The 15,745-nt window shown below is 40.4% G+C and overlaps 1 protein-coding gene across 1 annotated transcript in view; it reads right to left on the reverse strand.

The window, feature by feature from the left end:
- Positions 1–15,745, reverse strand: part of LOC139722206 (neuronal membrane glycoprotein M6-a-like) — a 129,214-nt gene that overhangs the window by 33,187 nt on the left and 80,282 nt on the right. The window contains exon 2 of the mRNA XM_071633522.1: positions 8,875–9,073. Within this exon, the coding sequence (XP_071489623.1) occupies positions 8,875–9,073 (199 nt within the window). The remainder of the gene's footprint in view (positions 1–8,874; positions 9,074–15,745) is intronic.

The raw sequence follows: 15,745 nt of genomic DNA on the forward strand, positions 1-15,745 counted from the left end.
TCATTAAACTTGAAGTCGTGCAAATATTTTGTTTGCCTAACACTCGTATAGATTAGCTGTTTGCTTTTGAATGCAATTACTGATACATGACTGAAGTGTTTTTTTCTACGCCTGTTGTATAGCTACAGAAACAACAACAAAAAAGGTCATGATATTTCAAGTCAGAGCGCCCCCATTGATAAGGCTCGAGGCATGCGCTAACTCCGTGTATTGAGGAGTGTAAGATCCAGCGATGGTCGTATCACTGGACAATCAGTGTGAAGTGGATCATGAGGATGTTAGAAACCGATCAATGTCTTTTCCCTCGAGAGCTTATCTCGAGCTGACTCAGCTATAGTCATGAATACCTCTAGATGACTATTGTCCATGCAAATAATGTCCTCGCTCTAATGCTTAAATTTCATATTACTCACATTGAAACTGATACCATTATTAGTAATGGTAGTGTTGATAGTTTAGAATAACCATGATCATAATCTCCATGATTGCATATTCATTGTTCTATTTATTACACAGACATAACGGAGAGGTTCTGTCTTCCGACTCTTGTTCTACGGTGACACGAGCTATCATATCTAAAGCACAACGCTCACTAAACACAACCTAATCCCCATTACACCATCTGTTCTTCATTAGGCTTTTTTTCACTCTTTGCAGTTAACCACCCCCCCCCCCAAAAAAAAAAGAAAAAGAGAGAGAAAATGATAAAAATCGATGTTACGGAAATTCAACAATGACTGACCCACAAATTGGATTACATAGGACATTGAATGGGCAGACCCGATCGAGTGTATCGATTACAATCGTTTATAATGTGTCTCGTGTTCTCATCACTGTTGTAGGGCGTGTCGTCCGTCCTGTTTTATGCACTGCCTGCGCAAGTCAGAAATGCGACACATGCGTGATGAATGGTGATGCATCGCAGTTCAATGCGTTATGCGTGACATTTTCAAAGGACATGGTTCTAAAAGAGCACAAGTACATTATGCCCATTCGTAAATCTTCATCAACTGAGTGCAGAGTGCTGTGTCTTGAATGTACTGTGCTGGCAAGAAATGAACTACTAATCTTTACTGTAAATCGCTATCATTCGGCGAAAGGAGTAATGCAGTCCCTCCAATGATATTGACTACATACATACATAAAACTATGTGGTCCTTCGTTCTTAATTTCTTGTGTTTTTGAATGAATAAAACAATAAGAAATTGTACTATTCTTTATCACGTAGGAACCATCATAGTTAGGGAGATGCACGTAACAGGAGGGAGGGGTAAATGGGGGAGGAGGGAGAGAGAGAAAAAAAAAGGAGGGGGGGGGAGAAAACTAGATATGCGTCACCAAGTCAGGATACCCCTCCCCCGTTCGATTGTCTGTTTTGTTTTGTTCCGTTCTTCTTTGCGTCATCTATGCTGTATTATGTCCTCTCTGGGACACCTTCTCTTTCCGCTTGAATGACCTCCCCTTTCCCAGATTCTGCCAATTTCATAGGACTATATAAGAATCACTAAAGGTGACGAAATCGGAATAATGAATGAACCCTTCGCCGTTAATCGTCGGCGATTTCACGAGTCCACTTCACCAAAGTGTTTTGTCCATCTCAGAGAGTTTTCAAGCTTTCAACACTCTTTCCCTGCTTTCTTTTCGCACCTCTCGACAACAATATGACGGGCTCGCTTTCATACAATATAGCAAGCGGGAAATGAAATGGGAGCAGAAGATTGGGAACAGACGGTAGTGGCCGAATCGGAAGTGAGTTGCCCGGGGGCGATTTTGTCACTTTGCATAATAGAGTCATGTCAACGTGCATGCATTCGCGCGCGCGTTTTTCGGCGGGAGAATGAGGGAGGACATTCGTACATAGCAGTGACACGTTACAAAACGGAGCTTTGAATGAGTGCTGGAACAAAGGGAATGGACAAGTTCCCCTCCATCACAGCTTTCGCTTCCACGTTTTATTGGTTTAATCGCCCCCTGGGACCTCTCTGCCAAAATAGCGGAGGAAGTGATTAAGACATTCAAGGAACATTGTTTCATCTCATGGGACTGAATGTAGTACATCTTTCATATACATCTCGTACTCAAATCAAAACATCCTGCTGTCGATATCATTTAGCTACAAGCAATCACGACAAGCATGAAAACAAAAGATGGATCTTCCCTCTACTTCGTCCCTGTTGCCCAATTTAGATTTTTTTTTTTTAATGAGGACAAGAAAGAACAAAACAAAATTAAACTCGAGGCCCGGACTCGAGGCAAGTGCGAAAACACTTGTGTTATCCAACCATCCATTATTCAGAGGTTACGTACGTCCAGGAAGGTGGGAAAGAGAACCTCCCTGGTACGTCGAAACAAAGAAGAGAATCCCGCAGCCGCGTTTTACTGACTTGCTATCAATAATAACTCACTACCGGATAGTTACCACCGGCCTTTACCCCCGGACAGCGTACCGGAAGATAATCCACGTGCAATTTCAATTGCTGCACTGGTCAAAGTTGAATGCCCTCCAATAACTGTTTTAATGAATATCCTGAATGAGTTATCGCAAAGGGAAAAAAAAGAGATAAGCCTTATGCTTTGTTCGTCAAAAGGACACTTTTCTTGAGTGTCTTTGTCTTTGTTACATGGTCCTGGCCAAGAAAAATGAATAAATAAATAAATGAAATAAAAAATCCCTCAACATCTAAGAATATTTGTCCAAAAGTATCAGTGTCCGGTGTTCGTGTCTTATGAAAGACACCTTTGTCCGTCCCTGAATTAGACGCAGATCCATTCAACCAAAAATTCGCTATCTGGTGTAGATGTTGAAGAAGTCTTTCTGGGGATTTTCGTCACCAATTACATTTAGGTGGACCAGAAATATTTTGTGCTCTTCCTTTAACGCAGTTAATCCAAAGAAGATTTTTTCTTTCATTTTTTCCTTTTTCATTTTTTTTTCTCTTAACAAGAGGGAAAAAGATAAAACCGTCGGTCTTATGCCAAAAGGGCCTTAAACCACCTCCTCTGTTATGCCAAAAGGCCCTTAACGCTATAGACTTTGTACACTATTAGTGTCCTTTTGGCATAGCAGGGGAAGTTCTTTAAGGCCCTTTTGGCATTAAGCTGACGATTAACAGTCTCATATAGGCCTACGTCATAATGAGATATTACAACGACGGCGAAAAATGTCTGTATCATCTCAGATGTCATGATTATGATGATATTCTCTGTCTAGTTATGGGGAAAGAATAATTCTCCCCCCCCCCCCAAAAAAAAAAGACGATTCTAAATTGTCTAACTTGTTTCAGTTATTGAAATAACATTCTTACTGTTAGAGGTAAGCATAGTTTCACGAAGGAAAAAAGTGTGGTCTAAGCTGTAAATGTGACGTAAACGCACTCTCTTTTCTATATCAAGTAATATGATTTGCAAGATCCTTAAAGACTGATATTGGAGTTCCGTGTCTGAGAGACGAAAGTTCGTCGTTCTGCAATAAATTAGTGACATTTTCAGGCTTCATTAACATCAATCGTGACGTGTGAAGAAATAAGAAATGATATGACGAAGGCTTTCCGCGTGGCATATTGTTTTCCCTTCGGGGAAAAAAAAACTAAATGAAAAGCAACATATCTTGGAGCTTTTTGCAACGATCTCCCTAATAAGGCCCCTCGGAGATACGACCCTAGGAGTCCAACTTAACACACCGGACAGATGAAATGCAGCAAAGTTATGAGCAGGAAAATGGGGAAAATCGTATAGCTTGGGTGACTCACTATTCCCCGCGTAAAGTGGCTTTTATCTCTTATTGATCGCGGGGAAAAATACTACCTCAGTAGGGAGAGGAAAAGGCAGAGTCGAAGGGGAGGAAGAATGGGGCGGGATAGGGGAGAAGGAAAGGGGGAAGGGAAGGGGAGGGGAAGGTGGATGGGGAGGGGGAAGTGAAGGGAAGATGAGGGGAAGGGATTGGGAAAGGGAGAGGGAAGCGAAGCGGATGGAGGGGAGGGGGTAGGACTAGGAGGAGGGGATATATCTAAAAGCATAATCACACACATTGACGTTGAGCGGCTGTGGCAATGTGTACAGTCATGCATGATTCCTTCTTCGTACGTTTTTTTTTTCCCCAGGGATTTTGGGCAACGATTTGGTCGTCTGCTCCAGTTTCTTGCCTCCTGAGTGACTAAACAAAAAATCTCTACTAGCGTTTTCTGGGAAAAAAAAAATCATTGCATTTTGATTGGTTGCGTTGTCAGCTTGTATATACAGAAACCTTAAAGACAGGGAAGAAAGGGGGAATCTGAAGCATATTCTTTTGCGCTTGCTGCTTCGTGTCTGAGTGTGATATGGACACAATTGCAAAGAAAAGAATCCCTTAAAAAGAATCAATTTCTACCTTCGACGTGCACCTAAATCATCTACACACACTGAACTCAGAGAGCATGCAAGCCACTTTATAATGTCAAGATGCAATTACACATCCACGTCTCTTGCTTAAAGCTGTATACTTCCTGTTCTAGCAGCTTACGACAATGGAAACCCCAAATGCATTGATATATATTCAGTTTCCATGCATGGTAACAGCTTGACAACAACTAATCAGTAGCGCGAGCTTCACTTGTTGCTAATGTAACTGTTAATACTATAACCTGCAAAATTGCAAACCTCCCTCAGAAAAAAAGAAGAAAATGAGCTCAGGTGCTAAAGACACAAAGGCCTAATGCCCACGGCACAAAGAAGACGACTATTATGTCAATACACCTACACGTAAGAACACAAGTCTGTACCGTATACACATGGACCAGTGGACTGTCCGCGTGTTTTTCGTATCACCATTGCGATAATGTGGCCTGTAAGCTAATCTCCTTGTCTGATTTACCCCCAATACCCCAAGCTGGGCGAGTGTCAATCAGCAACGTCGTACAGCTTAGATAGTGTCATAACGTCTGCTTAAAGGACAAGTCCACCTTCATATACATAAGGATTGAGAGAATGCAGCAATATTAGTGGAACACATCAGTGAAAGTTTGAGGAAAATTGGACAATACGTTCAAAAGTTGCGAATATTTTAAGTATCTGCGCAGTCACTGCTGGAAGAGAAGACTACTACAATGTATGATGTCACATGCGTACAACTATATAAGGAAAATAAAAAGAGAATTTCACAAAACTTTACTTTTTGAATAAAGTGCACATTTCTTCGACTTGCTACTGACGTATGTTAAGGGTAATATTATTCCCCCTGCCTTCTGAAAGAGAGAAGTCGAGTGTTCTTTTGTTATGCGAGAAAAATGGAAATATGTTGAATTTTCTTTATTCTTTCTTTATATCGTTGTACTCATGTGACATCACAAGCTATAGTAGTCTTTTCATTTAGCTGTGACTGAGCAGAAACTTCAAAAATTCATAACTTTTGAACGGATTGTCCGATTTTGCTCAAACTCTCACTGATGTGTTCTACTAATATTGCTGCATTCACTCAACCCACATGTCTATGAAGGTGAACTTGTCCTTTAAAGGTGGGCATTGCGATCGCAATGCGCATATAAGAGTTAAGGCACATTGCCACTCTAAAGCAAGAACACAACGACGTAGGATTTGATGGGTCTTATCTTTTCCATCATGTTTCACCACAGTGTGTTTTGGCTTTCACAAATTTGGACCCTTTCAGACAAAAAATTAGGATTTCTAATTTCATGTAATACCAGCCGCCGTCAGATTACGTTTTACATAAAACTGAGTATAGTGCTTTGATTGATGGAGTTCAATATCTTTTTGTTATTATTATTATTTTTTTTTTTTTTTTTTGGGGGGGGGTACATCAGCAACTACTTCTACTAGTTCAACTTTTCCTAATACTGCTGTTGCTGCTGCTGCTACTACTACTACTACTACTACTACTACTCCCATACTACTACTACTACTACTTCTACATTACTACTACTACTACTACTACTACTACTACTACTACTACTACTACTACTACTACTTCTACTACTACTACTACTACTACTACTACTACTACTACTACTACTACTATTACCACTGCTATTTCTATTACCCCTGACTACTACTACTATTATCATTACTGCTACTACTGCTGCGACTACTACTACTACTACTGCTACTACTTCTACTACTTCTACTATGACCCATTCAGAGTTGCTGCTCGTTGACAAGTTATCAGTCATGACTATTGTTGCTTTGCTCGTGAATATTCTAGCTGCTGCCCCTCTGTTCTACCAGTGCATTTCCCGTGAAATATTCTACCTATGGCAACTACTGCTAATAGCCATATATTCTCCTCTCTCATCAAACTAAACTCCAGACCGTGTTCGGTTTCTCTCTGGCTTGGAAGCGTGAGTGGGGATTATCAAGTTCTCGATCAGCTATGATTACAGCTGACATTTTGATTGCACGCCGCTCCGGGCTCTTTGAAAAGAAGAAGAAGTGGGGGGGGGGGGGGAGAGATCCCTCTCTACTCTACCTCAGTACCTCCCTTCAGTCACTTTACAGGGGCGGGGTGGCCCAAATATCCGTGATATCTCGGCGCAGTATCTACGCGAAGGCTGCTGCTAACCAACGTTTGGAAGAAGCTATAAATGATACCACCATACACAGCATTAGGCGTGTCATCCCATCTAGAGCGACAAAGAAACAGTAAAGAAAAAAAAGAAGGCGTATCGCAACACTGAACCTTTTTTCATGCGTGCTGACAATCTTGGATCTTGTGTTGTCGAATGCTTGCGTTCTACTTTATTGGCTGCTATTTAGTTTTTTGATTTGTGTCATATCAGAGATTATAATTTTGGACGACCCTGCTTTCACCTTACCCAAACTACTTTTCTGATTTTCCTGTCATTACACACGACACATTAAGCCCCGTAATGTAATGTCGAACTCGTGGGTCGCTATTACCAGTACTTTCGAACTCAAGGACCTTTTTTGCTTACTGTCGAACTCATGGGCCTTGTTTGCCTAGTATCAAACTCGTGGACCTTTTTGCCGAGTGTCGGACTCATGAGCCTTATATTCCGAGTGTAGTACACATGGGCTGTATGACTCATGGGCATTTTTTTCAATGTCGAACTCGTGGCCCGTATGACTCGTGGAATGACCTCATACGCAAGAGGTGTAGATCCACTGTTTTTACTTCTTTCTATACAAAACAGTCATAAGAAGAAGAGTTTCCCCAGAGTTGGCAGGACTACATGAAAGCTCTCTCTACAGCACAACAGTAAATGTTGTTGACTGTTCAGCATCGAAAGATGTTTGGACACCGAGTGACATCACGGCCTGCAAATGCAATTACCTTGACGAATGAGGTATCAATTCATTTCGGAGTTGCATTGTTTAGACTTGATTAGGCCGAGACATTGGTATACGACAAAACTATCTCGTTCGGTCCGTCCAGCGCGGCCAAAACCCAAGTCTCGTTTGGTCCGGCCCGGGAGAATGTTTGCACTGGTAGACACGAGATGGCCCTCGGATGATGGAGTGCCCCGAGTTAGGAATCGAGGGGGGCTTAAGATAAATTGAGGCTGTCGGCAAGGAAGTCATACGAAGTTAGGCACGAAGTATAGTTTAGCGGTTCTTCTGTCCAAAGACCTCTGCCGAGAGGGTTGGAGACTCACTTCGGCCTTGTAATTTGTGATATAGCTATGTGGCGTGCTTTTGAAATTGATACATCCGCATACTGAATGTGACAAATATACTACAAATAGCATTTTGTATGGTAACTTGCCATGCTATTTCTGTTTAGCGTGCTCGTATAGACTGATTAGCTTCAATGACACCAATGCAGACGAATGGAATGCTTTCCATTTTCTATCCGCCATCATGATAATGACAATGGACATGCAGAATCTAGATCATCTTGTGCATAAATTAAAGATGAACTGCGTAAAGAGCTCACTCAGTTATTCTACAGTATTTCTTTAATATTCATTACCTTGTGATAAGGATTCTAAATGTTGAATAAGTGGTGCGTGTATATCGGTGGCGTCTGTGCATGTTGTTTTTGTAGTTATTTTTTTACATCGTGTGCCATCTTCACAGAAAATAAAAGGGCGTGATTATACACTAGAATGTGTACAGCACCCTCTCATTTTTATGAAAATATAACTTCAGAATGAAGTCAGTAAATTTACCAATGTCTTGGTCTTACCCTTCAATAAACTGTCAATGACTTTTCCTTTATATAGCTGTCTGCTTTACTGTGCCTGTTTTAAGAATATTATTCCCTCTACTGAAGACGATTTAAGATCATTTTATTTCATCACTCTTGACAAACAAGTTATTTCGTTTCATCTTAAAGGATTTGCTCCCTTTCACTTTTGAAAAAAAAAACACCTGACGAATGCTCTTCTTCTCCTTTTTTCTTATTCTTCTATTTCATCATCATCATCATCATCATCTTCATCTTTTTCTTCATCTTCTTCTTTGTCAACTATAAATAACCTCTGACATGCTACCTCTAACCTCTGAAGGTGGTCGAATGTTTGCTTTTGTCTTATCCTTTGTAAAACTCGCTACTTTGTCACATCAATTTATTTCTGTTTTCCCCTCTCCACTCCTTGTTCACTTGGCATCCCGAATGGAGTAGACAGAATATGTCTGCCACTGCCTTACCCTTGGAAGAAAATTGGTGATTATTTTAATTTTAACTGTTACCTCACGGTCTACATTCACTAATTTTCGAACTAGAGAGTAGACAGATCTTTGATTTGCGTCTGTCTAAATGGCCTTTAGCCAGGAATTCAACATAGGTAGCTAATTCACAGCCTTCTTAAAACTGCACTGTTTACAAACTAACGCTTCATTTAGAAAGTAGACAAAACTCTGTGTTTGTTTGTTTGTTTGTTTGCTTGTTTTGTTTTGTTTTGTTTTATTTTATTTTCTCACCCTTGGTAGAACTTGCTGCTTTGTTTTGTCTCTGTCGGATCGAGGTGCGTCCCTCGGAACATTTGCTCCACGGTGTCGTCGATGGACAGGATCTCGTACGTCATGAGGGCGAGCCCGCCGGCGAGGACGAGCAGGGCGAAGATGGTGGCATAGGGGACGCGCCGCAGACATCGACACAGTGCGTAGTCACAACAGTTCACTGCGATCAATCGGAGAAGAAAGAAAGGAAAATGAAATAATATATGATTTCGGTGTTCAAAATTCACATGTTTATTATAATTGTGATACTTACACATATACTGTAGATTGTAAAGAAACAAAACAATAACATAATACATTGAGCACGTTGAGCCTCGTGAGAAAACATTTCAATATTGGCGTTACAGGTTGAACAAATTGTGAAAAACACACACGCACACACACACATACATACACACAAAATGTATGCATAACTATATATTCATCAATGTGTGAGGTATACCTTACAGGTGGAGCATTAGATTGTATGCACGTTTTTTTTTGTGTTTTTTTTTTTGGTGTGTGTGTGTGTGTGTGTGTGTGTGTGTGGGTGTGTGTGTGTGTGTTGGAATAAGCACGAACTCGCACAACATCACGTCGTTACACAGCATAAAGTGATACCTGCGCGAAACAGACTCCTGCACTGAGGAACGAGATGGTTTGACTGTTTGAATAAGCGTTGGTTTCATAGGATGTGCCAAAACAGTCGCACGCAGTTGCCACAACATTACGAATATTGTATTCTTATTTTCTCTCGAAAAAGTTTCTGGCGAGCGCAATTCATGACATACAAATAGAATCTGATTGATCTATAACACGTGACTGTATGGTGACTGTTTCAGTTTGGAGCCGAGTAGAGATTTCGTATTCTGGGCGCAGTCTCCAGTCGGTCTTGCATTTAATCATGTTCAAGTGACTGCCGTAGGGCAATTCCTTGTTCAAGACGACAATTTTTTGAAGCAAATTTTCATGAGCTCAGCGAGCAGTGTAATCCCACTAAAAATTGAATACTGTCCCTGACAGATGAAAGACGCCAAAAGGCCGCCTCCCTCTTCCTTCTTCATTTTCTTTTTTTCATTCTGAATGTCTTCTCTTCCCCCATATTGCTTCCACGCTTCTCCTTTCTTCATTTATGATATCTTCATTTCCTTCTCACATGAATCCTTTCTTTTTGTTCGCTCCGTTCCTTGCTGATTCTCATGTCTTCCAGCTTCATCCGTTTGTTTGTTTTTTATTTGCTATCTTCATCCTTTCTCAATGCATTCCTCATTATCTTCTCCCTCTCAATCAGATACTTTTATAATTATGTTCTTCTCTTCCTTTATGGCTTTCTTCTTTCTATTTCTTCGGAATCTACTTCCTAGTTGTTGTCTTGATTATCATTCTTCCCTTCTTTCTATCCCCCTCTGTCCCCTTTTCATCATTTCTTCACTCCATCCTAATCCTTTCTCCTTCGTCCTTCCCCATCAATCTCACAATTTCCCCATCTCACCCTCCTCGGAGATTCCGTGGCGACATAAGAGCATAAGATATGCTTATCTCTCGTATCAGGAGCGAGGACGAAGAAATGCACTGAGTGTAATTTCAGCAGTGGCTATACGCAGATAATGATGGATACGAAATAATCCAAGATATATGGGCGATCGCCATTATTCAGTGTTTTACCAGAGTGTGTAATTTTGCATGCAAATTGCGTGATATGTGCCGGATAAAATAGAAATAGCTGAATCTACTGGGAAGATTTTAAAGAATAAAGAATCTGTGATGGGAACGTGTACTAGCACAACAAAAGTGTCAAAAGAAAAGATATGCGTATTGCTTGAAATTAATGTATACATTTTTGTAATCGCCGTGGATTTTGTATCAGCATTGTGCTGCGGTGACGTCAATTCTAGTCACGTGACATAGAAAACTAATTTGACAGCGTGCCAGCGATAAACGATTAATTTCCTTTGTCTGGTCCCCATTGTTGAAAAGCATTGGTTTTACCTAGTAATGAATGTTTCCCCCACTTGGGAAATAAATTGTGAAGCCATCAGAAAAATAAAATAATAGACGGCGGCACTTGATCTCAGTAACGCTCGTATTAATGTTCAACGATGAGAACTATTTCTGATGTGCTTTTAACGAAATATAACTCCCTTTGTTTGCCGTTGTTATGAGGTATATGTGTCATAATTACCATTTTTAATGGGTAAGGCTATCACATGGCACGCGTGAAGAGGACGCCGGTGTCATACACTGTCACATTGCTCCCTCTGTTAGCTGAAAACACATCCTGGTGTTTTTGCAGGCGCCACGGATTTCGTCCATCTGGCTTTTAGCCTCGAGTAGAACGATACGTTTACATTTTGGGAAAACCTCACAATAAGAGGGTTTTCTCGTTTAATAACGACAATGAAATCTGTACTACTCTGGCCACCAGCTTGGTGTGGTATCTCAAGTCATGCCCGTGCAGTAATCCTCTAATAATCTATGATAGCTTTGCAGCAAAATTAAGCTAAGGAGTCCAATGGAATAAGTTTTTGAAAGAAGAAATACAGAAAACAAACAGGCGGGTGGGCTTCGCATTGGTCGCCTTGCAAGACATGGCACCCTTGTTCCATATAGATGGGTCAGTGTACTCCTGAATATATCGCTTTCAAAGCTTGGAGAAGCAAACTTGGGTTCATATATAAGGTCTCATAAAATAACAACAATACACGGATGCTTCTCTCAGTGGATAAGGGAAATTGAAAAAAAAAAGGAAAATCTTGTGTTGAACAATTTTTTTTCACATTGAGTGTTTCGTCATCTAAAATAACGATGCTGCACAAACTTCGAATAAAATCATCACACAAATTATTTGGCTTGTTTGTTTGTTTATTTTTGCGTGTACTGTGTTTGTGTGCGTATGTTCCGTAGTTAATGATTAGATATAGCCATTGTTACTCCGACGATATCGCTCCTTTAAGCCACCATAGTGTTAGTCATGACGCCACGATAGTCTTCACACAGCAGCACTGGCTAGTATTAGAGTGAAGAGGGCCTTGAAGTATAATACGTCTACGGGCGAGGCACATACGTATTTCTCGGCAGCTATTTTATGTTCGCTCGGCCACGGCGTATACGAATGGAGGAGGCATACCTGTAATTGATCGACCGTTTGATTCACTGACCCGGAAGGAAATTGCTGCCACGTGAGCCGTGAATGCACGCGGTATCACAGTGATGAATCATGAATTGTTCGGGACAAAGTGACAAAATAACCCCCGGGAAAGTCAGAGGCTAATTTTCAGGGAGTGCCTCCCCCCCCCCCCAAAAAAAAAAGACACGAGGTTGCTCGCATGTGCAGAGTTAATCCCATTCACCTGCGTGCCAATTCATTACAACACTTATGCTCTGAAGGAGAGTAACATGAGCAAAGAGAAAGATTTGATGGTCCAGTTGCAGGTAATAAGTCAACTGGAAAGCTAAAGCCGCCATGTCTACCGTAGATAGCACAGTCCTAGTTGTGATATTTCCCAGACGTGTCACCGCCATACTCTTGCTATCCCTATTATACTCGTGTGTACCTGTATACATGCGCGGATGGAAATTGCTTGTCGCTAACGTGCGTGGAAACTTGAACGATTAGTAATTCTTATTTCTTTCCATGCACTTCACAAGCGCTGTATATTATTTCTAAATAAACAAAAGGCCAGTGACAGAAAGGCATGGCGCATCAAGACGCAATGAACATAATGATATAACAGTTGCTATGGTAATACAAATGTGGACTCATTCTCAGGAATAAAAGAGTACAATTTCAAAAGAACCGTTCACAATAATTGGGAGTAGTGATTACAAAAATGTTCGAGTTCTCACATTATTTTGATACACATGTATAGTTCAGTTGTATCACAAAACATCCTACCACACAAAAATTTCGCAGTAAAGCCATAAATATCAGGAGATATCACTAATTTTCTAAAGAAATGACTGTATAGACGGTTTATTCTAGAAACTATTTGAATAAAACTATTGTTGATATTTTGTTTATTCAACAATACTTAGCACTGATTATACTGATTAACATTTTTACATTGGTATTTCCTATCACAATTTACAACTATTTTGACACACACTTTTTTTCCATCTGCGAATGGTGAATAGTGGCTTTAAGATAGAAAGAAATAACAAAAGAAGCACTGCCAGGTTTACACCTTTCTACTTATCAGAGAAGCACATTACCAATTCACGCCAGCAGTTCTAAAATCGACAGCAGGTGTTCAGCATAGGGTCTATTTTTAAAAAAAAAATAGCGACCCACCCCTGATAGCTTTTGCTTTCATTATTTGAACATGTCGAAGCCTCACCGGTGTAATGATATTAATTCTCAAGGTCGACTCCTCGCGGCCAAAAAAAAAAATCTCTCGACCAAGACGGAGGAAAGACGGCTCGAGATTACTTTAAGGAGAAATCGGAAGGTGCGATCGATGACGGAATCAGATGAGTTGCATGCCCTTCTCCCCCCCCCCCCCCCTCGCTAAAGACAAGCAGAGAATGCAGCATCGATGCCGCCTGCAAGACTTGTGAGGCGATCGAAGCTGGATGATGGTGCATAAATTTCTAGCTCCACTATTGACATCCTCGACATCACACTATTGATCCCAAGATACCACATCATTAAAAACCAACAGACAATCTACAAAAAAACACCCCCCCAAAAAAAACAGTAGTAAAACAGCCTTGACAGCGGCGCGTTGATTCAAAGAGTCTTTTTAAACAGCATGTCATATTTTTGCCATTGTTTAACACTATCTACCCCTGATGTGGAACTATTATGCATTGCTATCGGCCCTGGTGCAGTGGGTGATTATACGACAGTGCGTATATTTATTGAAGGAGACGAATCAGATTTTGCTCCAAATAGTCGATTATGAACATTTTTACTCACAAACAATGATGATGTGGGCAGGGGGTATTTGCTGAAGACTATTTTTGACAAAATTCATAAATATGGTTATACTGGAAGGTAAGGATGCCCAAATGTCATCTTCAAATGTTGATATAATTAGATGCAAGACCATCAACTTTAATGTGAAATATGGACTTATGCTATTTTCAGATCGAAATGCCAAACAGGTATTATTTACCCATTGACGTGATTTTTTGAAAGATCTAAACGTGTCAACGCTAAGCAGTTCTAACCTACTATTTTATCGAAGGAAAGGTATGAGGAGGCACAAGAAATCGCAATAAAAAAGAGGGGGAGGGGTGGAAAAATCGGTGAGATGATAAAAGCGCCTCTGTCTATTGTCAACGGGTACAATGCACAGACTGCGGTGTGAAATGCAATCCCGACCACTTTGAGGTAACTATGATACCGTCGCCTTCCCAAGCGGTGTTCTCTGACCTCAGCACTAAAAGTCCTTTAGTTAGAGCGAAAGCGTGCCTCCTCAGGGGAAAAATGCGCTAGCGCGTGATTTTTTTCCCCACCAAAATTCGTGTTCGAAAACCTAGCTCGTATCATTATAATTCAGCTGTGAGCGATACCTCATTTGCACATAAAATGCCCCAAAAAGTTCACATTTGGCAGGTCATTTTTGGTTGTGAGGGATGATATTATTCAAATTTTTACAGCATGGTGTCGCGGAAGGGGACGAAGAACAAAGGGATCAGACTCGCCTGTCTCGGGCACAAGAGAAAAGTACAGAGATTAGGCGAGATTGAATCCAATGGAGTACCACACTCATCCGACTATACGGGAAGCTGTGTATGGCCTAGAACCATCTTTTGTAATAATCTGCAAATGACACCAGTCCACAACAAGAAACTTGACTCAAATTTTAGCAAAACTCTGGTTTAAACATGTTAAAGGTACTGTTTACCTTTGGGAGCAGTGATTTAAAGAATGTTCAGGATATCTTGATGTTTGATGCATACGCATAGGTCAGTTGTACCACAAAACATCATATCATATAAAATTTTCGCAATAAAGCCTAAAATTTAAGAAGATATCAATATTTTTCTTAATAAACCATAACTGTATACGGTGTAGTCTGGAAACATTTTATTGTAACTATTGCTCGCATTTTGTATATTTAACAATACTTAATATCGATTATACTGGTTCAAATTTTTACATTGGTTGTTTCCATCTCTAACTCACATTTCAGAACTATTTTGAAGCACTAAAGCTGGGTACTTGTTTCATGTGCAAAGGGTAAATTATGCCTTCAAAATTCAGCTCTTAATCACCACATATCGCCAAGTATTAAAAATTCTATGTATAATAACGAGACACGGAATCCAAGAAAACTTCATCTTTATATAACACACGAACACAAATACACGCACGCACATACACACACACATACACACAACCACACACACTCACACACACGCACACACACACACACTCACACACTCTCACTCATACACCCATACACACACACTAGCAAAAACAACTCGACAGCTTACTCATGTAATATAATGACGTCCACATTTGCCCCTGTGTTTCCAGATCATTGATCGGCTGACTAACGTGAAGAGAGCGAGAAGTAGGCGGGAAGGGGGCCACATTGGGGTATTAATATGAATATTTGATAACGAATTGCACAGAAGGATCTGGAAGAATATGTCACTAAGTCCGTTCACTGTCAGCAACTTTAACCTGCATTTACTTTTCAGTGTCTTGTTGGCTAGATTTGATGAAACGTAATCCATGCATGCCCTAGATATTTTATATTTTGACGGAGAAACATTGTAAAATAATTTAATTTTTTTTATGACAACAGTGAAACGATGAAAATTAGATCACAATAACATGCTGACATTTTCTACTCCAAGGAAATCACCTGAGAAAGCTGCATAGTGCTTTATTTTTGGA

The sequence above is a fragment of the Diadema antillarum genome, unplaced genomic scaffold, assembly GCF_040938485.1.
Source record: "Diadema antillarum isolate AM-2024a unplaced genomic scaffold, OU_Dant_1.0 scf00000160, whole genome shotgun sequence".
NCBI classification, from domain to species: Eukaryota; Metazoa; Echinodermata; class Echinoidea; order Diadematoida; family Diadematidae; genus Diadema; species Diadema antillarum.